The sequence below is a fragment of the Lepidochelys kempii genome, chromosome 6 (assembly GCF_965140265.1).
Source record: "Lepidochelys kempii isolate rLepKem1 chromosome 6, rLepKem1.hap2, whole genome shotgun sequence".
Classification (NCBI taxonomy): Eukaryota; Metazoa; Chordata; order Testudines; family Cheloniidae; genus Lepidochelys; species Lepidochelys kempii.
Window position 1 is genome coordinate 21556667 of NC_133261.1, and position 27331 is coordinate 21583997.

Sequence of the window (27331 nt, forward strand, 5' to 3'; positions counted from 1 at the left end):
GAACACTTCGGATAAATAGCGAGCCAAGCTTAGTTTTTGAGTGTTTTCTTCCACCCGGCTGTGTTTTGTTTGTTTTCTCACTCCTGTGCATGCTTGTGGGATTATGAAGTGCCAAACATCATCAGGTCAGTGAAAGAGTTCACCAGAGACAGAGGACCAGATATTTACAAGTACTCGGGTGGTAAGAACACCCATACAAAAAAAAAATGCACAGGAATGTCCTGGAAGAGCATCTTTTTAATAATAAAGATAAAGGTAAAGCCCACGAGCACGATGCAATGCTCACTGGAATACATGGAAGCCATTCTATTGAATTCAGTGAGCATTGGATTTCCCCACTGCTAAATGACATGATCCAAGACGGTCTTTATTAGCATTTCTCTAATAGCACAAGTTTTAATCTGTCCATTTTTTGGACAGAAATGGGAGGCCCTTTATCTCCTGTTGGACACATTTTCAAGACTTACCTGTGGGTAGAAAGTGGCTTTAGTGCTGGACGAACTACTAGAAGAGGCTCCAGTAACATGGTTTCTGTCATACAGAGGGGCACCGCTACTTCCTCCCATGAGGCTCATGGAGCTAATCATAGACTTTCCACAAGAGATGCCTGCATGGAACCAGAACAAGACAGGGATACACAATTAGGTAACTACAATCTTATCTGCCATTGTATTGGAGCCAGATCCTCAGCTGATGTGAATCAATGTAGCTCCATTAGCCCTCATTGTCTGAGAAAGTAGTCTTGTTAATTTAAAGCTCATTTACTTTCCTTATTAAGAACAAAATCTTTCTTCTGCTACCAGCCGAGAGTACAACTCCATTTTATAGCTTCCTCTTCAAGTCTTCTTGCCAATGCATGGATTATTTGGTTCATGAGCCTCTACTTTGAAAGTTACAATGTCACAATCCAAAGTCACAACATTAAAATAAATTAATTTAATGTATCACTCACTGTTGCATTGAGCTAGTGACTGACAGCAGCTGGACAATAAAGGAGTCTCCCCATGAGGGCTGGTCAAAACTTTTCTGTTTAAATTGTTTTTTTGACCAAAAATTGGGTTTTTGAAGACATTTTTTTGCAAGAAGCATCTGCTTTCTACAGAAGATTTCAGTATTTCATAGAGAAAATAAAAGCTTGACAACCAAAAGATTTCCATTTTGGATATTTTGCCCCAAAAGCCACATTTTCCATGAAAAATATTTACAAAAGCAATTCCCCCCCCCCCCCCCCAGTTTTGTCAACATTTTCCATGGGGGAAAAAAAATTCTGATCAGGTTTTGTCTCCATAAAAACTCAGAGGACAGTTTTCATAATGGGTATATGGTACAATATCAGCCTCTTTGATGATCAGGAAAACATTTGGTTTAGAAGTTATTTGGGAAGGTTTTGCCATCCATGAAGTACCCATGGAAAACATGGTGTTTCATTCATAGAGATGCAGCCCACACAACTTACATTATTTTTACAATCAATCATATCTGGTGGCACGTAGCCCTTTTGGAGCTGTCGTGCTCTCACAGCCCATGCTTCCTTCTTCCTGCATAGTTCCAACATCTAGAGGCAGATTCTCCATTGGTATAAATGGTCATAGCACCACTGGCTTCAATGGAGCCAGGAATTAAACCTAGGGGTATGTCTTCACTGAAGAGTTTGCCTAGGTGATTAGCACCTGGGTCTGAACACTTGGGTTTGCCTATTCCAGGTATAAGCAGTCACACTGCAAAGCCATATCTAATTTACTGTGTCCTCATTGGGGCAGCATTCGCCTGTCTCTTTAGAGGGCTTCTGGGGGCATATCCTGCAGTTCTGCGTGCTCTTGTGAGCTCAGCAGCTCTGCTGTTCTTTCACAGTGAATTGTGGAAAAACTTGTCTGTCCTTCTGGGGATCCAGGGCAATCGTGGGAAGGCATTAGAGGGTTATCAGCACTCAAGTGATTTAGGCCGAGTCCTCACTGCAAAGCGGGTGGGTTATCAGTCTGAGTGGGGTGGCGCCTGGGCTCTAACCTACACCCCCAGCTGGTCCAGCTAGCCCTGGGTTAAATACCATCAAACTTGGGTAAGAGCGTTGTAGAGGCAACACCCAAGAACATACCCATGACCTCCATAGTAACTATTAAGGGGAAGATTTAAAAAAATAAAAAATTAGGCACCTCATGGAATTTTCAAAAGCACCAAAGTGTCTAACTTCCACTGAAAGAAACCTATCTGCATCTTTTGGCACCCGAAAACATTTGCAAATGTGGCCCAATGGGCAGATAAGCACCGAAGTCCCACTGAAAGTCAAAGGACGTTCGACATCTAACTTGCTTTGGTGCCTACAAAAAACAGCCCCATAGTTAGTATCCTGTGAAAATAAAATCCAGGTAACATAATAGTGCTGATGAAATGCAGGGTCCTTACCGTCCTTACCAGTAAAAGTGCCATGCTGAGAACTCCCTGGAGCTATAAAATTAAGAGGCACATGAGGGGTTCCGCTGACATATTCATGTGGAAAAGGTCCATTGGGTCCAGCATAGCGCTGACATACCACTCGCTGGCAAACAAAATACATTCCTCCCATGACCAAAAGGGACAGTATGATACCAATGACTGGTCCAATAGCACTAACGTGGGGTTGAGGTTCATCTGAGGATGTGTTTTTTTCTGAAAAAAAAAGAAAAAAAAATCATTACATTGATGTATATGATGCTGCTCCGGAAAAACCTCCATACTTGCTCCTAAAACCCCGGGCCAGGGGGAACAAGATAGATTGATCATAGAATCATTCACACAATGCACTATGCAAATAATTACATTACACTCTCTCACTCACAGAGTCCCTCAGGCCTTCTACATTCTGAATTATCGAGCAAGATTTTACGTCTCCTCTCCTCCACATATAGTGATTAGGGACCTTCTGACCTCACCTACACTCTGCCCTCTAAAAATGTACCAGAAGCCACTTCTAACTAATTTTTAAAACGGACTAAATTTCAAGCTGAACGAATTCCTTTAAAACATGAGACTTTTTCGCTGTTGGAACAGCTTTGCCCACCATCCCAAAATATGTGACTTTCTGACTGAAATAGCCAATACACTAAAATGTATTAATCGGTATCATTAACTTTCAGAATTAACAATGTGTTCTCGAGACAATGGCGGGGCACTCCACATCTCTCCTTAAATGAATCCTGCACTGGGTCACATCATTGAGTCAAAGACCTATGGCCAGATCTGCAGCGGTGATGTAATCAGGAGTTGAATCTGCTCAGCCAACTCTGAAGTATTTTTTAATTAAATGAAATCTTAAATTCTGCAGAATCTCTTATGTGGCCACGAGGGAAATGCTAGCATGGCGTGCCAACAAGTACAGGCTGAATCAAACCCGGTCAGCAATCTGATAAAAATTCTTGCGCTGCTTTATCATTTGTCCTATTCCATTTGGCAAATCAATTTTTTTTAAAATCCTTCCTGCATTTTGAATGCACCGGAGCCTAACACAGCTATTCTGATTTAACAACTACTTCAGATTATATTATCCTCTCATCATGTCATGATGAAAGGATTTTCATGCTCCACCGTCAATGACTGATGTCAGCACAGCTCAGGGAATAGCACGTTAGCGTAACCATTGCTGCAGAGGCAGTAGGTGAGGGAAGTGTACTCTCCTCTGCCCCCCCATGGTGTTTGGCTGCATCAAAGAAATTAAAAATACACAAAGTTTGGGTCGGACCCTAAGCTCGTGCAAATCAAGGCAGTGCCGCTGAAGACATTGGTGTTATCCCCAACGTGCACCAACGGAGGATCGATCCAGCCTTCAGTATTAGAGTTTCAACCATTCTACCTATCCGATGATCATTTTAAAGGGGCACTCCGCTGGACTTGTTTTAAAATGGCCAATTAAAAAAAAAATCCAGTTTCGATAAAAGCATCCTTTGAACACTAAGTCCTGAATTTTTAGAAGATTTTTTTTTTTTTTTTGGTTTCCCCCAACGGACATTTTTCATCAAGCAAGAAACTAACTGAGGATCTGATTGCAGGATCAGGGCCCTGTGTATGCATCCTTGCACTTGCATGGAGACCAACTGTGGCTGTGCAGATTTAATTGCTGGACCAGGGCCTGAGTGCAGAAAAAAAAGAAAACTGGCTATACATAAGATGCTGTCAAATGCACAAAAAATCTTTTTACTATTATTTAGAAGGAGGAATTGGGTGAGGGCTGCAAGAAGGTTAAGTAGGCTAGAGTAGAAGGGACAATTGGGGAACAGGAGAATATTCACCCTGAGGTTTCCAGGGTATGAGTTTGCAAATGAATTAATCTTCTATTGCTCTTCTCCTCTCCTATGCCAACCACATTTCCTGCTCCCACTTTCTTTTCTCCGCTAATGAGGCTTCTCCTACATTCCCAGCCTTTGCTTGCCCCATCCCCTACTGTGCTTTTGAAGAGCGCCCTCCCATATGGGTCGAAAGCCTCATAAGCCCAGCTCATCCTTCCAATGCTGCCCCCTACTCTCACCTGTTCAACATGCGACTAGCCCTCACCTCTTAGTCCTGGTTGCTAATGAAACATGCCTCCCACTGCTGGTTCCCAGCATGAGGAAGGGTGGGTCAGGAACCAACCAGAAAGGGATGGGATGTGTAGGATAATGCAGGGTAGGGGAGGAAGGAGTGAGGTACCCCAACCTGGCTCCTTCTCCCAATCACTCCTCCCCCACCCAGCACAACACTCCTTATCAGCTCCCTCTCACACTTGAGAAACTTGCTGATCCCCAACATATTAAATACCTGGCAATTAGCCTGCCCCATAAGATTGACATTCTTAGATGCTCTGTAGCATTCTCTATATAAACTCGGTGACTGATTTTGTTTGTTCATATGAGATTCCCAGAAGAGCGGCGTTCCTGCTTCTATCCCACAGCAGCACTTCAGAACGAGGAGCTGCAACCGTTCAATTAAAACAGCCCCCTTTGTAGCTGAAAGTGGCTGTCCTTACTCCTCCCAGCTATTCAAAAGTTTCATGAGCTGTATATGCCCAGGCATGGAAGGTGGGGGTGGGATGGGAAAAGGGGGGGCAGTTTTGGGCAGAACAGAATGGAATTTGCATTATGCCTTCCATGCTTCTCAAAGCATTTGACAAAATAATGGGCCAATTACAACTAAGGGCAAAATGGAGTAGTCATCATAGGCTCAGCCATAACTCACAAACAGCTCTGGTCATAAGAACTTCCGATTACATTTCAGCCAGGAAATCAAGGTCTCTCCTATGCTCTCTTGTCCTATCTTCACTGTACCTTGCTGGGTCACAACATAGTCATCTCTTGAGATAATTAAAGCTTGGATCTTGTAATGTAGATGGGGCTAAGCTTTGTTTTAACAGTGTTCCTGAACTGTGCAGCAGCCCTATGAATTCCAAGGCTACCAGTGAGTTGTAATCAGGCCACCAACAGGGCTGTTGTTACAGTGTAGACAGGAACTTAGAAAGAGCAGGACTGAGTTTAGCAGCAAGCTAGAGCTGGTCTATCCCCCTAGACTCAGGGCCAGCCATAGAAGTAACAGTCAATATACACACACTTCAATGTAATGCCTGCATGCATGCAGACAGCTTTAATCCCAAAGAAAGACCTCTCACCACACATGAGTTCATCGGAACCATCGATGCAATCTGGAAAGGAGTCACACTGCTGTTTTATGAGGATGCACTGGCCACTGGCACATCGAAACTGATTTGGGAGACAGATTGCTGAATGGGGAAAAAATAACCGTTTAGTTAGCACACAAAATCTTAATCTAAATCAAATTATAACTTGCTCTGTGAAGTAACTGAACATTTTACGAAACCCAGACGTAACACATACAGCACTTGCTGTGTATACTACACTTTATCCACCTGGGAACTGAATCTCTGCATCACGGTCTAGTACTTAGGAGAAAAATGGTCAGCAAGACACACACAGTTTAGACAGTGTGTAATTCTGGCACGTACGAGCAATTACACAGCTGAAGTACACAAGTGTTGATTAACTTGAAAAAAATTCCCCCCACAAAACAGAATATGCCATTAAGGCAACAGAATGGAGAGGAAATCTATTTCAGCTCCTGACAATCCAAGGTCTTTAGTCAAATTAGCCCTGTGCGTTTGTTTCCTATGTTTGCTCTGGATTTTAAACATAGACTGTATTTATTTTCCCTAAGGCTTACAAGTAGCTGATGAGGTAACTATGCAGTTATGGAAATGTATACGTTGAGCATAGAAGAGGGGGTGGGGAGAGATGAAGAGGGAGAGAAGGGCAGAATCAACGTATTTTTGTGTTTTTGGTTTCAGAGTAAAAAGGAAGGTCTTTAAATCCTGGTCTTTAAAGCCAGGCACTCAGGACATTAATCTTACTATTGCAGTCTGCTTCGTCGGATTTATCTTGGCAGTCAATTTCTCCATTACACCGCAAGCGGGCATCAATACATTGTCCTTTCTCACACTGAAACTGGGCTGCTGAACATATAGGACAGCTATCTTCATCACTCTGATCATCACATTCTGGAAATCCATCGCATCGCCATGCCATTGGGATACAGTCTATCTCCCCAGTCGCACAGGTAAACTGGTCTGGGGAACAAGTTGGAGGTTCTGGAGACAAGAAAAACCATACATACTCACTCATTTTAGTCCTGATAAAAAGATTATATATAAAAAAGTGAAAGAGACTTTTCACAGATGGAAAACTTGTTATGTCCATGCTGAAATTCCTCTGTGAAAATGGCAAGTTTTCATCAAGAAATAATTAACAGATTTGCCCAGGGAATAAATGTTTCCCAATTTGTAACAAAAAACTGTGTATGCTGCCAGAAGAGGCATGGTCTAGTTGTCTGAGAACTGGACTGGTGGCAGGGAACTCTGAATAAGTAACGTCGTGTTAGCAACTTCTTTTTCAAAGAGATTTTCACATGGATTTCATATAAATGAATACTCACAAAATATCAGTTTCCACTTGCAAAGCACAAACTGCTAGCTTTACTCACCTCTAATCCCTAAATTACATTATCCTAGGGTATTTCTGATCATGGTTTAGTATAATCTTTATAACAAAACTGGCATTCTGGATGAACCAGTCACTAGTTTACCTAAACCAAATGTAATCCATGCTTACTCAATATGCGTCTCTGTCCTTGTCTAGTGGCTAGTCCATGTACAGATGTTTGAGTCTGCTACAACAGTTTAAGCTAAGGAATCTGGTGTTTCTTTGGCTTGGGCACTAGAGGCTCATGCTCTCTCATCCAGAGGCCCTGGGAGCAATCTCCCCCACTGCTGCCCCATCCAGCAGCATTGCATTAATCATCAGTGACTGGGTTAAGAAACAGCTGCCAAAGGCACTTAAACATATATTACAACAGAACAGCAAAGCCACTCCCTTTTGAATAATAATAATTAGCTCTCATATAGTACTTTTCAACTTTAGATCTCAAATGCTTTATCAAGGAGGCCAATATCATTATCCCCATTTTACAGAAGGGGAAACTGAGGCACAGAGAGATGGCGTGACTTGCTCAAGGTCACCCAGCAGGTCAGTGGCAGAGCTGGAGATTGAAAATACTGTTACCTTTCGTAATTGTTATTCTTCGAGATGTGTTGCTCATGTCCATTCCATTGTAGGTGTGTGTGCTCGCCACATGCACCGGTGCCGAAAGCTTTTCCTTCAGTGGCATCCATTTAGGACCAGCTCTGGCGCACTCTGGAGTGGCGCACGTATGCCGCGGAATAAGGGGTGCCGTCGGCTCCCCCCTCCCTCAAATTCCTTCTTGCTAGAACTCAGACAGAGGGGAAGGAGGGCGGGTCATGGGATGGACATGAGCAACACATCTCGAAAAACAACATTTACAAAAGGTAATCGTCTTTTCTTCTTTTAGTGCTTGCTCACGTCCATTCCATGGTAGATGACTCCCAAGCAGTACCACCAGAGGAGGGTAAGGAGTTCATGGATGTGTCGATTTCAACACAGCTCTGCCAAAGCCACGGTCATCTCTGGCCTGCTGAGTGATGGCCTAGTGAGTTGTGAACGTGTGTACTGAAGCCCACGTCGCGGCCCTGCAAATGTCCTGGATAGGGACATGCGCCAGGAAGGCAACTGAAGACACCTGTGCCCTTGTCGAGTGTGCCTTCACTACTGATGGGGGCACAGCCTGCGCCAACTCGTAACCAGTACAGACGCAGGTGGTGATCCAATTCGAAATCCTTTGAGAGGACACCAGAAGGCCCTTCATCCTGTCAGCGATCGCGATAAAGAGCTGGGTGGCTCTGCGGAAGGGCTTGGTGCACTCCAGGTAGAAAGCCAGGGCATGCCTGACAGAGTGTGCACGCCTCTTCTCATTGGTCATGGGAGGTTTGGACAGAACACCAGGAGGAAGATATCCTGGCTAACACGGAAGTGTGACACCACCTTTGGCAGGAAGAATGGATGGGGCTGCAGCTGGACCTTGTCCTTGTAGGATACCATGTATGGGAGCTCCAAAGTGAGGGCTTTAATCTTGGAGACCCGTCTCGCTGAGGTAATAGCTACAAGGAATGCAACCTTCCACGACAAGTGGGAAAGGGAACAAGAAGCTGTAGGCTCAAAGGGTGGACCCGTGAGCCTGGGAAGGACCAGGTTGAGGTCCTATTGGGGAACCAGGTCCTGGATTGGCAGAAAGAGTCTTTCAATGCCTTTCAGGAACCTGATCGACATCTCTTGTGAGAATACCAATCTACCCTGGATGAGATGATGGAAGGCCAATATGGCTGCCAGGTGCACCTTGATCTAAGAGAGGGCGAGGCCCTGGTGCTTTAAGTGAAGCAGGTAATCCAGGCTGGACTGCAGAGATGACTGGGTCAGGGAGCTATTCTGCTCTGATGCCCAGCAGGAGAAACACTTCCATTTTGCCAGGTAAGTTGCGGTGGTTGGAGCTTTCTGCTCTCCAAGAGAGCCTGCTGTACCTGACTAGAGCAAGCTTGTTCCTCTGGATTCAGTGACACAGGATCCAAGCTGTGAGGTGGAGAGAGGTGAGGTTCAGGTGCAGGAGCCAACAGTGCTCCTGAGAGAGAAGGTCCGGGCGGCTGGGAAGTCGCCACAGGGCTGCTGTGGCCAGGTCCATGTGCATGCTAAACCAATGCTGGTGAGGCCATGCTCAGGCAATCATAATGTCTCATGCCTTGTCCCCCTTGATTTCTGAGAGGACTTTGCTGATGAGAGGAACTGGCGGGAAGGCATACATCAGGTCTCCTGACCACGACAAGAGAAAGGCATCGGAAAGTGAGCCTCTGCTGAGGCTCTGGAGAGAGCAAAACTGATGACACTTTCTGTCCTGTCTGGTGGCGAACAGGTCCACTCGGGGAGTTCTCCACTTCTGGAATAGCATTCTGACGACCTCCAAGTAAAGGGACCACTCATGGTGAGAGACAAAGGACCTGCTGAGGCGATTCGCCAGCATGTTCTGGACGCCGGGGAGGTGCGAGGCTTCCAGGTGGATCACATGCTGAATGCAGAAGTCCCACAGAAAGAGGGCCTTCTGGCACAGAGCCGTGAATGAGCTGCCCCAGGCCTGTTGACATAGAACATGGAGGCCATATTATCCGTCAACATCTGCACTACCTGACCAGACAGTTGGGGAAGGAAGACACCGCAAGCCAGAAGGATGGCTCTGATGTTTATATATAAACGCGAGTTCCTCCCATGACCATAACCCAAATCCGCAGTGTACTGAGATGCACTCCGCAGCCAAGGTCGGATGCATCTGAAATCAGGGAGACCATGGGTCACAGGCTCGCGAACAGCACACCTTCCAACACCAGAATCGGGTTGGACCACCACTGCAGGGAGGTAAGTACCTGCAGCGGGATCATGATGACCATGTCTAGGTGATGTCTGGCTGGGGAGTAGACTGATGCCAGCCACATCTGGAGGGGACGCCCAAGGCAAGGAGACATTGCAGCACCATCACTGGCGGGAAGAAGGAACTGAGGGAGGTGGGAACTGGCAGCGCCCCTTACACTGGTGCATACATGCGCCGCACTAGAGGCGGTCCCCTACGGATACCACTGCAGGAAAAACTTCCCGCAGTGGTGCATGTGGTGAGCACACTCCTCTACAATGGAATGGACATGACCAAGCACTCAAAGAACTACCTAGATTTCCTGAGTCCCAGTCCAGGACCTACCCACTAGGTACCACTACTTCCCTAGAACATGTAAATCAGCTGTATTAAAGAACTACAACAGATTACTACATTACACATTTGTTATAGTAAATATATAAGGCACAGTCTTATGTTAAGTGGTAGTATCTGAAAATCAATGAAATGTTGTTAGAACTCTCATACTGATCTTCCAGGAGGAAGATGTAGTCAACAGCAACAATGTATTCATACAATGGCTCCGTGGTGACAATGTTACTGAACTTATTGTGTACCAAAGGCTGCATAATACAGAAAGGCCCAGCATGGCCACCTTGCAATACAGAATTCTCTTTCAACAGCCAGCATAAGCAAAATCTCCCTCTTGGTGACAATGGGAGAAATCATCATCAATAGGTGCTTTTGTGTTTTTCTTAAAGCCCCATCTCCCAGAGTTATGCGACTACATGAGAAATCTGATCTTTCATTGAAAATAAAGTTTCTAGCCCTCTTGGCTGTGGAGAAAAGCTTGAAAAAGTGACCCAAGTGTATTTCAGCAGTTAAAAACCCAAAAGGCAAACAACAAGAACCCAATGTTTATTATTTTTAATCTCATGATTTTTAAGCCAGTTGTGATTTTTGAGGTCTGCATCACGATTTTTGATTGCTTGGAGCTGGCAATACTGAGTAACTCAACGGTAACCAATCAATTAACAGCTCTGAATAAACTAATATGTCACCTACACAAATAACTGGGAAAACTCAGGAATGAAAACTAATCTGGATTTCCTATTCAAACAGAACATTTCCAGGCAATGCAGAAAATGAGAATGACCAGCTCTTCCCTGGAAGATGAATTCAGCCACTGAGCTGAATTTAATATCGCACCCTCTTGCATCAAGCAAATACAAATTTGGTCCTAAAACTGGTTAAAGCATCTGGGGGCAGACACTCTGCAACGCATTTTCAGGCTACTGAAAGACACTGGCTCAGGGCTGCTAATGCTGCAGACAGGATGCGTCAGAAAGTCTTAGCAGGCTCTGGATAAGCTTAGTATAAAAATGAACGAAGACCAAAAGGGAGGCTCTAAATTTGTTAGATTTATAGCAGAAGATAATGAAACAGTGGGAGGTAAGAAATCTCTCACTGGCAATGTCTTGCAGGAGCAGCAGATTGAGAAATACGAGTAGACTGATTTATTTATTTTTTGGCCTCCAGAAGTAACCACTACTACTCTGAAACCACATAGTGTGTTGTGGTCATGGGAAAGAAAACAGTTTACAATGGAAATGACTTCCCCTGGGGAGGTGAGAGTTCAGCCAGCACATGAAATCTAGAGAGAAATGAATATATTTTTTCAAAAAGCTTGAGTGCAGCGATAAAGCTAAAATACTGAAGATATGAGACCTCCCAGAAGAAATGAGTTTGTTTGTTTTTTTAATTCCCCCAGCAAGTGCAGTGCTACAAATAGTGAAAACTCCTGGGATTGCGAAAGAAGCAGGAAAGCATAAAGTGGGGGATTAAGAGAGCTACTATAATGAACAGGGCCACTACCCATCTTGGGATCGCCAGAATTGTCTTGATTTTATTAGCAACGGAGTACATCAAAGTCATGCTCTGACACTAATTTCCGGGTTTGCGAAATGTCGCATATGGCCTTATGACGTGTCAGCACTGTCCTGTGCCACATTATAACAGCCTAATGCAACATGGTCACACTCTACCAAGCACGTTTACAGCACAACAATCAAATCAGTCACACCAGACAAACTTCAGTAAGTATCAATACATGTGCTAAATCTTCCGAGGCCCAGAGGGGCATTTTGCGGGCAATGAAGACAGAGACAGATTCAAAGATCTAAACACCAAACCTTATGGAGTAAGGGCCAAGTTTTGACCATGGATGCACCAGTTACTTCCAGGGGAACTGTGTGTTTGCATCCCAGCACTGAATCTTAGCTCATGTTTCCTACAGAAACATGTAGATATCTTTAGTCAGGCCCTACATACATTAAAGAAAGTGCAAGTGACATGACTGGGTTAAAGTTTATCACAGTGGAATTTGTGACCACACATTGGGAGGAGAGGAGGAAATCTGACTATGCAGCTTCTTGACCCCAGAAGCTCTGAGAGTCTTTATGGATACGTGTGCCCTATATAAAAAGCCCTGTTAAATTAATTCACTTACCTCCACATGTTAAGAGGTTCTGTAAAAGTACAAGGTGATCTGGGCATGAGCATCTTGGGGTTCCATCTCCTTTAGCAATGCAGATGTGTGAACAGCCACCATTGTCACGGGAACATGGATGTGCAGCTGTATAAACAACACATGGAATGGAATACTGTACACTGTCAATAAATCAGGATGTTCAGCTAGTGCAAAGCTGGTTTCTGTAAGAACTACCAACTTTCACTGGACACGAACACAGTAAATGCATGACTTCCCAGGTCACTACTCAAAACCTGATTTATAGTCTCTCTAGGGATATTGCTCCTGAACACCAAGGTATACGGACTTCTCAGAAATCCTTTAAATATTTAGAAACTCAGATGCAAAGAAACTAGTAGAAGCTTCTTGTAAAGACTACACTTAAAGAATGAGTATACTTCATCTGCATTTCATCTGCAAACTGGACGTCAAAAAGAGACGGGATACTTTTGTTTAAACCAAACAAAAGGCCTCTTCAGTACACTTAATCTTGAAGGACCCCAAAATTATTTACAAAACCGAAGTACACATATGTACACACACAAAACAACATATGTGGGCCAAGATTTAAAAAAGAAACAGTAGGTACAGTTAGGCTTCTAAACCCAGATTTAGGCATTTAGGTAAGTAGCCTGATTCTCAAAAGTGCTAAGCACTTAATAGCTCCTCAAATGGGCAACCTAAATAGACAAGACAGACAAAGGGTGGGAGGAGAAAGAGAGGTAAAGTTACTTGTCCAAGGTCCCACAGCAGACAGATGGCAGAACTGGGAATAGAATGCAGGTCTCTTGAGTCCTAGTCTAATGCCCAATCCACTGGATTACATCACTTCCTGTATGTGCCTACATTTAAGCACATGCTGAGATGTCTTGTTGAAGTGGAGCCCATATTTGTTGTCATAGAATGATGCATTCTTGGATACAGTACTAGTAAGTTCTAAGATTTTTACGGGGGGGGGGGGGGGGCAGATCCATATAAAAATAGCTAATTATTTCTGTGCCAAATGTGCTCTCCATCTGCTCAGACTCATTAATCAGGCATTTAGCACAGAAATCTGCCTTCACTTTTAACAAACATATTATTTTTATATATAGTCTTAAGAATCCAATGCACGCAGCGTGGACTGTTGGAAGAGCAAAAGAAAAACAATTTTTTTAAAATTGTTCTGTTGCAACAGAGATTCACCTTTAAAGGACAAGTTTCAGATTTCAGCCCTGAAGGGTGATTCTTTTCAAGTGTGACTCAAAGTAGAAAGCAGGATCCTTGCCATAAAGAAAATAAAGCACTTCGCCCCCCCCCCCCCTTTTTTAACCATTCATGATTTAGCATGTAAAAATCATTTCCCAATTCTCTGAATTGTGCTTAAATTAAAAAATAAAATCCCTTTGCAGCAGTAAAGTAATGGTACCTTTGAGAGACACTGGGAGTGGAGCAAGGAGATGGTAGAGAAAAGGCTAAGAATGGTGAATATTACATATTGTGAAAGAAAAGGGGTTAATCTTTTGCAAAATTCTAGAAAAAGTGTACTAAAATGGCTTCAATCCCCCCCCCTTTTTTTTAACACAATGAATGATTCCTACACTCTTATTTTCAAAATTTGAGAGTTTCAGTGCTTATAAATCAAAGATTAACAAGAGTGCAAGCAAACATCACATAGGTTTCCCCCTACACAGGTCTGCCAATGCAGCCGCCTCCTGCTATTCTAGTTAATGGCTTTTTCAAACAGTAGGGGTAATGGGGTGGATGGAAAGAGAGATTTGAAAATATCAGGACATTTTCTTTCCATGTGTCTTTCAACCTCCAGAGAAGTTATCAATCACAGTTTATTAGATGAGTAGATAAAAGAAACAGACATGATATCCTAAAATTAAACACACACACACACACACACACAAAATCACCCTCTACCTTCAGGTCTCCTTCTCTAGCCCCTTTTGTATTGGGCATATTTTTCCTTTCCCCACCACTCCTTTACACTCCCTTATTCTGCCGTTCTGTCTCTTTCATTCTCTGCATCTTTCCACAATCTTTTCTCTCTCTCTCTCTTTTTTAATTCTCTTCCTCTTTGTGGGAGGTTTTCTCCGATCCTTCCCCTCCTCGATCCCCCAGTTAACATCTTATAGCTCAGTGGTTTGAGCATTGGCCTGCTAAACCCAGGGTTGTGAGTTCAATCCTTGAGGGGGCCACTTAGAGATCTGGGGCAAAAATTGGAGATTGGCCCTGCTTTGAGCAGGGGGTTGGACTAGATGACCTCCTGAGGTCCCTTCCAACCCTGATACTCTATGACTCTCTATGACTCTTCCTCTCTCCTCAAAGGCCCTGCACCATCCTTCTTCCAGATGTGGAGTTTGACAGAAGGCCTCCTGTATCTCATCAGCACTTCTCTGTCAGTCAGCCAGAAGGGACCCATTACCACCATCCCCAGGGGCTCAGTGTCTCTACAGTTCTAACATCTGCTGGTTCCCAGAGAAAGAAACCAAATGTGGAACCAGATTATGGTATGTTTCCACTAACCCACTGGTGCAGCTCCTTGCTCTGCTTGGTCAAGTCTTGGCCTCATTACTATTACTTACATAATAACCTCAACATGCATACTGCGTTACAACAACAAAGACAGAATCCCTGCGCTGAAGATCTTGCAGTCTAAATGAAGACAACAAAAAACAAACAGGCACAGAAACCAACACCCCCCCGGAGGTAGATGAAAAGGGAAGGACAAGCCTACGATTAGGTGATCACTTGGAAGGCTAATGCGCACATCCTAAAATTAACGAAGGGTGCGTCTCCCCCATATTTTTTCTCTTTCCTCTTCTTTCTGGATCTCTCCCTTCTCCCAGATTATGTCTGACCGCTAGCACCGCTCTCTAGGAGAAGCAAAGTGAAACAGACAGTCCTAGCCAGTTTTCACTGTTCCTTTTGTTGCAACAGTGTTTCAAACTGGCATGCCTGCTACTTCACTATGTTTGTCCACTGTTGTTTCTAAGGTAGGGGAGGCAGGGCAAGCAATACATAGCTTCTCCTCCCTTACTTCTCTCCCCCCAGGATCAGTGGAGATGTATTTCAGCAAACTATTTTAAAAGGAGCCCCCTTCCACGCTTTGCTGTTCAACAAAAGCCCCCCTCGCTCCTTGATGCCTCACTGGTTTAGAAACACAGACGTCAGGCACAGCTCTTTTTCTTATAGCTGATTCCCCTAATACTATGTGGAATAACTCCCTTATGGCACACAGTAAACCACGTTTGATCACAGGTTTGCAGTGGTGAAAGGCTAGTGTAATTAACCTCTCTGCATCAAACAGCTGACATCTAGTTTTTCTTTGTTTTTATTTTCTAAGCCGCTTCGGGAGCAAATTTTGTATTATGCATGTACATGCTGAATAGATTGCTAACTACTACGACATCAGATAGCCATCTTTCTGTGCAGAGATTATTCAGGACAGGAATGGGAAAAGAGATTTGCATTACCTTCTCTTCTGGGAGGTCCATCCTGCAAGGTGCTGAGCACGCTGGACTGGCTGCAATCCAGCTAAGAACTTATTTTAAGTCAATGGGGCTGGTCACATGCTTAAGCGCTTAGCTGGGTTGAGGCAAGAGTGTTCAGCACCCCTCACAATCAAGCCCTGTGCCTGTATTTTGTGTACAAATTGTCATTTCTTTAGAGCAGGATTCTGTCTTATAAGTCTGTAGGACGCCTGGTGTATTTTTGGGTGTTACATAAATAGCCAAATTATATGTACCATTTTTCATTGGCAAAAAAACTCCCTGGTTTCAAACAGTGCTTACTAAAAAACCCTGCTACATTCTGTTTAAAATGAACACAAAAACTCACAACAAGTCAGAAACTGAGGAATCAGAAATTCACATGCTAGGATACACACTGGGTGTCTGATTCAGAAGCTTAAGAGAAACCAGCACCAGAGCAATCAAGAATACATGGCACTGAAATAAACTTACAAAATTCATCCATATCAACTTCTTCCACTGCATGAATGCCTGTCAAGTGAGCAATTCGGCCTTGGATTCTAGTCCTCTTGTATCCACTGGTTTTCTCAACTCTCTCAATCATCTGCTGCTGACGGTCAATCCAGTACAAGTGATTCCCCAACACAGTCAGTCCCATTGGCTGCAGGATATTGGAGTCCTCCAGTGTCACACGGTTAGCTCCTGTAACAATCAAAGCTAAAGCAAATATAGGTTTTGCAAAGAGAAACTTTTGTCTCACCTTTTTTTTTCTCTTTTATAATAAAGTGTACTTGTTTTCAAAACACACTTTATTCTCCAGACAATCTTATTATCGTGAATGAATTTTGAACAAATTTTTTTTGATCCAGTGCAATGGGAAATGTTTCCATGGGCTCAATTTAAAAAAAATTATTCACTTTCAAGCATTGACAGGCAAGCTCTACTCTCAGACATGCATATACTGAACTACCAATGGGAACCATCTCTGGGCAGTAGAGGTTAGAATTTTTCCCTACAAGCTAAGGTCTCATGGAAGATATTTCTTGAAAGAGGCATTCAAATTTTTTAAAATAGTACTTATTGAGTTTTCCAATAAAAATCTGCATAGAACATTAAGTGCTGATGCTACTCTTTTAAAACAGAAAGCTGATAATTCATTGGTGTCACAGTGACTGGTGTATATAAAAATCCTAGATACATTTAATGTTATGTACATACATAAACATGCATACATAACACACACAGGTACATACATGCACACAACATTAAAACAACTCTGTTAAGCACATTAAGGTTGCAAAATTAAGCATTCAGAAGTTAGAAAATGCCAAATTTTAGGTTGCCTGTGTAATCTTTATTCACCCTCCTGGTGCATATACACTATGATACAGTCTTTAATTACATAATCACGCTCTTTTTTTTTCTACAGGATCCCTGCCTTATTCTGGGCACAGAGAATGAATCAGGACTGCAGAGAGAATGAAGCTATTTGTAAGATCCCTGCTTCATTTACTCTAGAAGCTGGAAGCTCTGTAGGGCACAGCATAGGGGCCTGCAGGTGGAGAAAGGTGGGTTTGTTGTTTTTTCCCCCAGTAGTGATTTCCCACAACATTCAGCAGCTCTTCCTATTTCCTGCTTTCTGCCCTGCACTCCAGTTTTCAGCAGCAGATCCCCCACTCCACCCATCAACTGCCCAACAGCAAAGGGCAAAAGCCAGCTCAGTTGCTGAGATGCAGGGCATCAAAGCTCCTGCTGCAGAGGGAGGGAGGTACTGAGGGGGAAATGAGACAGATGGTTTATTCAGGCTGTAGTCAGACCCTTGAAAATGGAGATGAAATGAAAGTGCTTTGGGAGGAAGGTGGCAAAGCGACAGGCAGTGATGAGATAGTCTGATCAATTATGTGGCATGATAGTATAGATGAGCTTGGAAGTGGGGAGAGGCGGAACGGAAGACAGGAAGGAGAAAGATGAGGGGACAGTGTGGAAAGAATGGACGAGACAAAGATGGTGAGGGGGAACACACTCATAATACAAAACCAGTGTCAATATTTCAACAACGATCTCAGACATCTTATTTCCACAGGACAGAGATTCTAGGCTCACTTTTCAAGCGCCTGACCCTTATAAAGTAGCATCTAAGGCAGAGCTGTTGTCACCTCTAGAGCATTTTACGGTGTTTGAAAATGGTTACTAAGAAGAACTGAGTTAACTGACAGAACAGACCAGGCCAGGCCATACCACGATAAGCATCACGTCAGCTCACCGTGACTGACCCTCAACCCAGCAGGATTTAATTGTGGTTCATCGACGTCATGCTGACCATGACTCGTGCTGGTCTGCACTGACTAGTCTGCTGTGGTCAGTGTCATGTCAGCTAAATCAATCATTTACAATTGCGTGTGAATGCTGTGGCAATTTGTATTGTAGCCCAGTCTACATTTAGACTGTATGCTCCATGGGGCAGGGAGAGTCCCTCTACTTTTGCAGGAAACTGTCCCAGGCTTGGTTTGGGCCTCTACCTACTGCTAGAACCAGTTATTATTACTACCAGTACTCCTTCTACTAAATTAATGCAGCACACACCGGCAAAGGGAGAGGTAAGGGCACAAATCCTGTAGTATACTAAACAATGTCCATGCGGATGCATCTGAAAACTGACCACCTTCTACTTCCTACCTCCACATACCATTTCCTTCAAACTTCCTTTCACGTGCCCAATCATTCAGTAAGCCTAACTTTAGCGTTTGGAAGAAATGGGATAAAAATCAAAGTGGTGTTTCACCTCTAAACAATAACAACAAAATCAAATAATCAGTCCTATTATTCAAGCTAACATTTTAAAATAGTTAAAATTTGTGGCTGCTTTTAACCTTTACTGTTGGCAGTCTGATAGTGTTTGTTGTACCATTTTTGTGAAAGGTACTTAAAAAGTTGTAACTTTTTTTTGTAGTTCTTTTCCATAATGACAGCCCTTGAATCATTCTCTTACATCAGAGAAACAACTTTATTTAATTGGGGATTGGTCCTGCTTTGAGCAGGGGGTTGGACTAGATGACCTCCTGAGGTCCCTTCCAACCCTGATATTCTATGATTCTATGCAGGCAGTTTCTGCCTATGAGTACCAGATGTATTCCAAAAGAAATGAAAAATGTACCGGACGATGTGAGTTAGTGGTATCTCTGCTCTAAGATTTAATTATGGAATAATGATAATTGTGACTAACTTGCTCTTTTCCTCTCTGGCATTTAAACTTTTTTTTTTTTAATGCCCACAAAATAAGATAATAAAAACATTAATCAGTACTAGAGTCAACTAATTTTCTGAAAAAATTACTTAAGAGCTCAGCTATGCAGGCAAATAAAACATTTCTTTCAATTACAGTTGCTATTAAATTTGTTCAAAAGATCACAGCGTACAAAGACTCTTACTATACTGCTAAAAGGAGCACTGCAGTACACGCAGATTATTTTAAATTAAAGGAAAAAATATATGGAGGCCGAGAATTTCCTGATTAATTCTAAAATTAATTCTCTCACGCATTTAGGCAATACTAGCCCTCTCCAGTGGGAAATAACTAGTGCTAGTAAGGTTTATGGAAGAAATGCATTCAAGTCCTTGTCTGATGTTGACTGCTTCCCTTCATCCTGGGCCACTGAAAATGGGGTGTGGGGGAAGGGGACCTCCTGTAATGCTGTAGTACCAGGAGTACAGATCACAGTGGTGAGCAGAGAACTGAGAGCATACAGTAAAACAGATTCCAAAACCATGGTCCATGGACCAACAGCTGGTGATCCACAGAGAGCTGCCGGCCTCAGTGCATACAGTAGCCTCTCCATTGATTACACTGGGGATTGGCTCAGTCTCCGAAGGCTGGTCATTACTTCTGAGGCTTCCACCCCCCACAAAACATGCAGATTTGAGTGATTTAGAAATGCAAAAGAATAAAAAAAAACTGATGGGAAGGTGGTGCTGGACCTGCAGCCTGGGGGACTAAGTGCTGGGACCCTGATCCTGCAAGATGTGGAACACCCTTAACTCACATTGGAGTCAATGGGACTGGAGTTCTCAGCGCCTCTCGGCACCTTGCAGAACTGGGCCCTGGGTGCTGAGCCAGCAGATTGAGGTTCAATTGTGCTGAGAGACCATGCTATTGGGCTACATTATAAAAACCCAGATGGACCCATTTCTTAACAGAAGCAGGAATAAACCGAAGGAGCCTTTTTATTCCATCAACAATTTTATATTTAAAAACATTAAAAACTGGCCAAATTCATTTAAAATTAAAAATAAAGTTGATGCTTCCTGTCCTGAAATGGTGCAGGTTTCACATAATCAACTGCATCTCCCCCTTTCACAAACCAGTAAGAGGCTGCCTCTCTCCCAGCAACTTACTGCAGAGGCACCTGAGAGGAAGTCCCAGTGGGGCTGCTGGCAGGGTGTTCTCAGCTAGGGGCTGTGTAGCTTTTTAAAATGGTTTCCTGGACCCAGGTCTGAGACAGCCTGAGTTTGGTAGCTTGCAGGAGCACTGGAAGACCAATATTTTCACTTCCTTGGTGGGACAGAACTGTTTTGGGGATTGTGTGTGGAAGATGACTAATGAGTCTATATATGGTACTCCTTTGACCCCCCCATCCTTGTGGTATCTGAGGACCTCACAGTCTTAACGTGTTGATGCTCACAAATACGTCTGTGAGATAGGGAAGTACTATTGTCCTCATTTTATAGATGGAGAACTGAGGCACAGAGAGACTAAGGGGCATGCCCAATGTTACACAGGAAGTCCATGGCCAAGCAGGGAACTGATTCTGAGTCTCCCAAGTCCCAGGCTACTGCCCTCACCATGGGAGGATTCTTACTCCATGTGTGTTACAGTTATATTGTCACTAGGGTTATTTGATCATGGGTCATTTACAGCTCCAGAGAGTCATCAGTAATTTTTTTAAAAGAGTGCCTAAGGGTGCTGAGAGCATTGGATCGTGGGCACCTCTGTATTGTAGTTTAGGAAAAAAAATAATGAATAAACAAAGAATAGTTTCTCAGTAGCATTCTCCTTCTGGTTAATTAATAAAAATGATAATGAAAAACCTGTTACAAGTAGTATCTAATTTCCTTAGTGATTAAACACTGATTTCCAGTATGAAATAAATGTGTAATCTTTTGAAGGTGGAAATTAGAATTCAAATGGAAAAAAAACAACATTATGAAAAGCTTGAAAGACAAATAATTCCCCTATTTACATTTCCATCGAACACAAAGTATTTGTTCTGACCTCAAATAAAAATGTTCAAACTCTTTCAGCTATTTAAAAATGAAATAAACAAGTTATATTATCCAACTGGTGGCAAACTGAAGTTGTTTGCAAAACCTTATGAGATTCCAAAAAGCAGCAATAACTCAAAGCTGGAGGAGGGGGGCGTGGTCAGAGGCAGGGCACAGGGCTAAACCCTTGGTTATGAAAATGAAAGTCCTACAGACAAGACCATGTAACACCTTCCCTGAAAGTTAAACATTGGACAGCTTAGTTGCTGTTCTGCCACTTTCAACATGGTGCTGTAAAATATCTGGATTTGGTGCAAGTTTCAAAAAAAATGTGTCATCTTGTTAATTCTGCAAGAGGGAAAGGATGCCTAGCACTGCCTAATCAGAATAAAAATATACAACACAACCTTTTGATCTGATTTTTCATGACCACCTCAGTTTACATTAAAATCCTTCTGTGTATGTGTTCTTGTTTTAATGTGTTCTGCCCAATGCACAATTTATTTCTTATGGTCTCATTCAAGCCAAGGTCCTTTTGACTGTCGATTCTCTTCAAGGCTTGCAATATGAAAATACAAAGCATTTTTAAACGCAAAGATGTGCTGTTAACTTTTCAAAAATCAACAGCTCAATGGATCAAATTACAGTGAGCTCAGCTGGATCAAACATACCCGTATCTCTCTGGCTATGAGAGGCATACCCTCTGGTTCATCAACATTACAGATTTTCTTTTATCCCTACAGTTTTCCCCTTTCATCTTCTCTATAGCATCTTATTTTCTAGCTGCTTCCCCTTTATGTTCATCAAATAAATATATGTTATAAGCACCGATTCAAGACTAAGCAGAGGAAGTTTAGTTTTTCTTGTAACATGATCCACCTAATTTAAGGTGCTACATCTGTAGAGTTAGGAGGAAGTCCTTTAGGGGAACACAGACCAGCTACAATGGAAGCCACAATGTGCTATCCCCTGCCAAAACTATGACTATTGCATACTGGTCATCATTCACCTAGTATCACCTGAGTCCTAAGTCACTTCTTATATACATATCACTTAGCAAACAAAAAAAGAAAAGAAAAAAAAATTAACAGATTGCTTCCCTGAGAAACTGTCAGTGCATTATAATTAGGGCTTCTGAAAAATGAAATTAATAAACCCTGAAAAACAGGTTTTATTTGTTTAGCAATTTTTGAGTTCCATGTAGATGTCAAAAAAAATGGGGGCTTTGAGGGCTCTCTTTTTGCATATGCACCTAGTACTGGTTCAAACAGCATTACATTAAAGCACACAAGGGATACTTGAGTGCGCACCAGCAGGGTTTATATGGACCAATTAATTCTCAACACATTGGTACACTTTAGAAACCTCCTTCCCATAGTCTAGATGGAGCGATAATGCACAGAAGCCTGTAGATACAAGCCAGGGAGGAGAGACATCAATTACATAAACAAACTGCACTGGGAAAGAGGGGAAGTCAACACAAACCGATTAACCATTTACAAAGTTTTTCCAGTGTTTATTGGATAAACAGTTTTTAAAAAAATATTCGGAGTGTTTTATTGGTGTTTACCAGTTAAAACCTGAAATCGGAAGCCCAAATTATAATTTATGATTTGTATTACAGTAGCACCTCCCAGCCCCAACGTGCTAGGTGCTGAATGTACACAGTCCCTACCTTAAAGAGCTTACAAGCCAAAAAGACAACCCATCTGTCAACTAGCTTCAACTCAACACTGCAAACATTCTAAGTCTCGGTATTTTCGTGAATATTTTACATATATAAAAACAACAAGGCCCAATTCTTTTGCACAGAGAGGATTTTACGGGTGTTAGCCTTGAAGTAGAAACTGAAGTCATGGCTAGGTTTCTTGAACGCTACAAATATAAGCAAGTGCTAATTGACTGGGTCTCCTTTCCCTCTTTATTGGGTGTAGCTGGCACTGCTTTTTAGCTTTCTCTTTAGAGGCAATACCAACACAGATTTGTTCACTGCCCTCCTCCCAGGTGCATTCCCCTACAGCTCTATCTTCAACTGATTTTTCTCATGCTTCTTTGGTGCATCTCTGACACTCCCTCTCTCTCTTCCCCGCCCCACTTTATTACAGTAGGGCCGAAGACCAGCCAAGAGTGGGACCCAATTGTGCTACGCCCTGTACAAACAAGAGTAACAGTCAGTCCCTACTTTGATCCCTATGCTTGTGTGTTCTGCTACACGACCCTCTCTTCTTTCACTACTGGCGTACCCCACCCTCTCTATGCATTCTCATCCCCGAGCAGCGCTACTCTTTCCACAGGTTAACTAAATGCTCTCCTGACTTCTGGTTTCTCTTCCAGTTCTGAAGTGTCCTACTTTCTGTGTCTCACCTTCCCAACCCTTCTCTTCCAATCCTGGTGTGTTCTATTGCCCAACCATTCCCACATTTCTATTACTTTCCTCCTACTGTGCCCTGTGCACTCTACTCTCTGAACCTTGACTTGGATCCTGCCTCCTATTGGTGACTTTGCCTCTAGCTCCTTAGTCTCAAACTCGTTGCTCTCCTGACTCCTCCATATGCTGCTTCCTCTAATCCACAGAGGATCAGAAGTGATTGACACTGAACTGGAAAGTAGCAAACATGAATACTAGTACTGGTTCCGCTATTGACTCGCCGAGTGACGTTGACCAAGTAGCCTAACTTCTCTATTCCTCAATGTCCTCAGCTGTACAATGGGGGCCCATAACGCTTATACACTTTTGTAAAGCACTGAGATCTACAGATAAAGCCACATATAAAAGCCAACTAGTAGCATTATAATTACAGATGTGAAGTAGCATTACTATAGCAGGAAATGTGATGACTTCACATTATGCTATGCTAAATCAGTATTCCAGACACGCTAAATTGTCACTCGCTTCAGAAGGATTAAAGTTTTTGGTGTGTGGGAAGAGTGCATGTGTGCATGAATTAAATTACTATCTTGGTCTTGGCAATGCCCTTTTAAGTTACTCCTACTACAGTTACCTGCCATTGTCTGCACTGCCATTGACCAGCCTTTGGCATTTAAAAGCCAGGTGTAACTACAATGATTGAAAAAACCAGAACACTCAGGTATGGTGCTATTGTCCTTTAAGAGGTTTAACAAGCTCTGTCCATGTATGTGCTGCAAAGGAGAGAGTCCGTGACTAATCATTTCTTCACTGCCTGCACAAAATAGGCATTGTTAGAGTTAGAAGAAGCCCTTGGGATCTGTGTCAGAGAAGGACTATACACACTATAAATGCCCAATGCTCAGCGTGCTTAGTTCCGCGTACCTGACAAATCACAGCTTTCAATGCGTTTGAGATCTGCGTCCACCCAGAAGAGTTTCCCAAGCTTGTTGTCAATTACCAGCGCAACAGGCCGGATCAGACCGGTACTAAAGAGCACTTCTCGCTCCGTGCCGTCCAGGGCTGCACGCTCTATCTTCGGGGCTCGCTCTTGCATGTTAGTGAAGTACATGTACCTGATAACAAATACAGATACCAGTCTCTTAAACCAAGACTTTTGGGGGTAGGGGTTTAATTATAGTCGTATCATAGTTTCTTTTAAACCTAACGAGTGCTATTGAGCACCTCCTCCCCAAGCTTAGTTCTTAGCAATGCTCACGAAAAATCCTGTCTTCTCTAAGGCTCCTCCCCTTCCACTGTGTGAAAAAAATCCCAATAAGATTAACAAGATTGATGCTCCCAGAGGAAGAGAAACACTGCTAAGAATGGCACTATTCTAAGCAGTTCAGTGCACAGGTCAGGAGTCACTACTCAATTCAGGTCTCCTGGTGGCCGCCATATTCACTGTTCCTTAATCCTTAAGACTTTTTTAAAAACTCAAATTTGGATTTTTTTTTAAAATGGTTTGGAAGCATGGATGGAAAGGTGGAGGCTAGCAAGTCAGCGTGTTTCAGGAATCATCCTAGAAAAGCAAATTCCCATTTTAATTCCAAAAGCACACACTAAAGATTTCCCTTTCTAACTATGAAATATGTCCTTGTGAATTGGTTCCAATAAAACTGATGCCTTACCTATCTCTAATCCCCTCTCCCACACTAGCCTCTAAAATGGTTTATAGATACTAAGGACTGTATATAATCATACCCAAGCTGAACAGTAAGTTAACAACCCTGAAAATGTTCCACAGATTTTCTCAGAACCGCTGTATCTACATGGATATGGAATATTGTCACTCAACATCTGTCAGACATATGATTCTTAAGCACTTTTAATAGTAGTCAGGAAGTTGGGTATTTAACTTATTAAAGAGAATGGTAAAAGGGCTCATTCTTCACCGACGTCAAGCCCAAAGTGAATGATACCCTGAATATAACCAAAACTGCTATGCAAAAAACCAATTCCTTTTATTTCAGATGCTTGTGGAAAATCTATCTAGCACATCCTCCTGTTTTAAATTTATATCAAGAATTTTAAAAATATAATTGTAAAACATTCTTCAGGCAGAACTGGCCTTAAAATATACAGGTTCAAAATGTAAAGGAATACATCTGCTTTGATCTGATTGCACAAGCTGTTACTGTGATGTTTTCACACGACAGAGGACTGAATTATTTCTCAAAAAGAACAGGAGGACTTGTGGCACCTTAGAGACTAACCAATTTATTTGAGCATAAGCTTTCATGAGCTACGTCCGATGAAGTGAGCTGTAGCTCAGGAAAGCTTATGCTCAAATAAATTGGTTAGTCTCTAAGGTGCCACAAGTACTCCTTTTCTTCTTGCAAATACAGACTAACACGGCTGCTACTCTGAAACCTGAATTATTTCTGAACACGCTATTTCCTGAAAACCTAAACATTATAGTCCAGATGTTCAGCTGGTGTAAAATCAACAGGGCTCTGCTGATTCAAAGCGACTGAGGATCTGGCCTTAAATGAATAAACACACTATGTGTGTGCATACACACACACACACACAATACTATGGATACACATATGCACTATTCACTCAATCTCAAAGCATGGAAAAAGACTCACCCTCGCTCTGCATTGACAACTATGGCTCTTGGCTTGTCATGATCTCCTTTTAACACCGTTCCAATTGGTTCTCCATTAAGTCTGTGAACACTGATTGAATTTGTGGCCTCGCAGGTCCAGTACAAGGTATGGCTGTAAGTATCAATACTCAAGTCATGCGGCTGCTTCTCTGGATTTTGGTTTTGGTTTGGAGTGCTCATCACAGTGAAAGGCTACGGGACAACAAGAACAACAGAAAAAGAAGACCCTTTAAGACAAGAACTGTGAAAACATGTCATTTTCATTACGGGGTGATTTGATCATCTACAAATATCTTAAACAATCAGGAAGGAAATTATTTAAGGAGGAAAAACTAGAAGAAATAGCATGAAACGGAGAGAAAAAAATGTGCTCTGGATTAGGGACAATATCTGGACAAAAACTCATTATTATGTAAAGTCTCCAAAAAGAAATTATGGAGCCCCCATCACTGGAATTAATCAAAATTAGCCTGAATAGAACAATGGTGAATGTTGCATAGGGAACAACCTTGTTTTAGCAGGGGATGGACTAGATGACTTAAAGACAAGATGATCCAGATCCAAAGACTGTTATATATTTAAACAGGCAGAGCTTTATTCACAGCCCAAACTGAGTTAATAGAAAAAAGAAACAGCAGGATTTGCAAAAAAAATACACTGCATTTTTACAATTTGGTTTTAATAATCTGAGATGTGTTTAAAGAGAAGCTAACAAATTATTTTTATGTATATACATTTTCATCTTGACAGCATGTAATGAAATATAAACTTTTTTTAAATTCTTTTCCTTAGCCAAGAAAAGTGTTACCCAGAAATGGAAAAATAATATCCAATATCTGTACAAAATACTAATTAGCAAAATTCATGGAACATGAAATAGCAAAATTCAGCAAAACAAAATTAAAGAAAGTTGTAAACTAGGAAGCCAAATTTCCAGAGGAGCTGCTGCTGCTTCAAAGACCTTAACACCCTTTAATCAGTGCAATACAAGAGAAAAAACACAGCAAATTAATCTCCAATGCAATTTGCACCTGGCAAGTCCCACCAAAGGGAAGCTACACTCCAACAATTAACACCAAGTATCACCCAAACAGCGTGTTCAGCACTTCCTCAAAACTCCTCCGTCCCCAGCTAGTAATTCAGTTTGACACACAACCCACGCCCAAATCAAGGGCATCAATCAGAATAGCTTAGAATGTAAATTTTCTTTCTTGTTTGGAGGACATGAGTAATTTACAATGGGTTCTCTGAAAGCAAGAGAGATA

The 27331-nt window shown here is 42.4% G+C and overlaps 1 protein-coding gene across 3 annotated transcripts in view; it reads right to left on the bottom strand.

The window, feature by feature from the left end:
- Window positions 1-27331, bottom strand: part of LRP5 (LDL receptor related protein 5) — a 248622-nt gene that overhangs the window by 8691 nt on the left and 212600 nt on the right. For 2 of the 3 annotated variants that reach the window (XM_073347076.1, XM_073347078.1), the window contains 8 exons: window positions 26047-26258; window positions 24338-24528; window positions 16279-16488; window positions 12305-12430; window positions 6365-6601; window positions 5609-5719; window positions 2401-2643; window positions 468-607 (listed from right to left, as the gene is read on the bottom strand). In XM_073347076.1, coding sequence (XP_073203177.1) covers window positions 468-607; window positions 2401-2643; window positions 5609-5719; window positions 6365-6601; window positions 12305-12430; window positions 16279-16488; window positions 24338-24528; window positions 26047-26258 — 1470 coding nt within the window. The remainder of the gene's footprint in view (window positions 1-467; window positions 608-2400; window positions 2644-5608; window positions 5720-6364; window positions 6602-12304; window positions 12431-16278; window positions 16489-24337; window positions 24529-26046; window positions 26259-27331) is intronic. The other variant, XM_073347077.1, reaches the window with a different exon arrangement.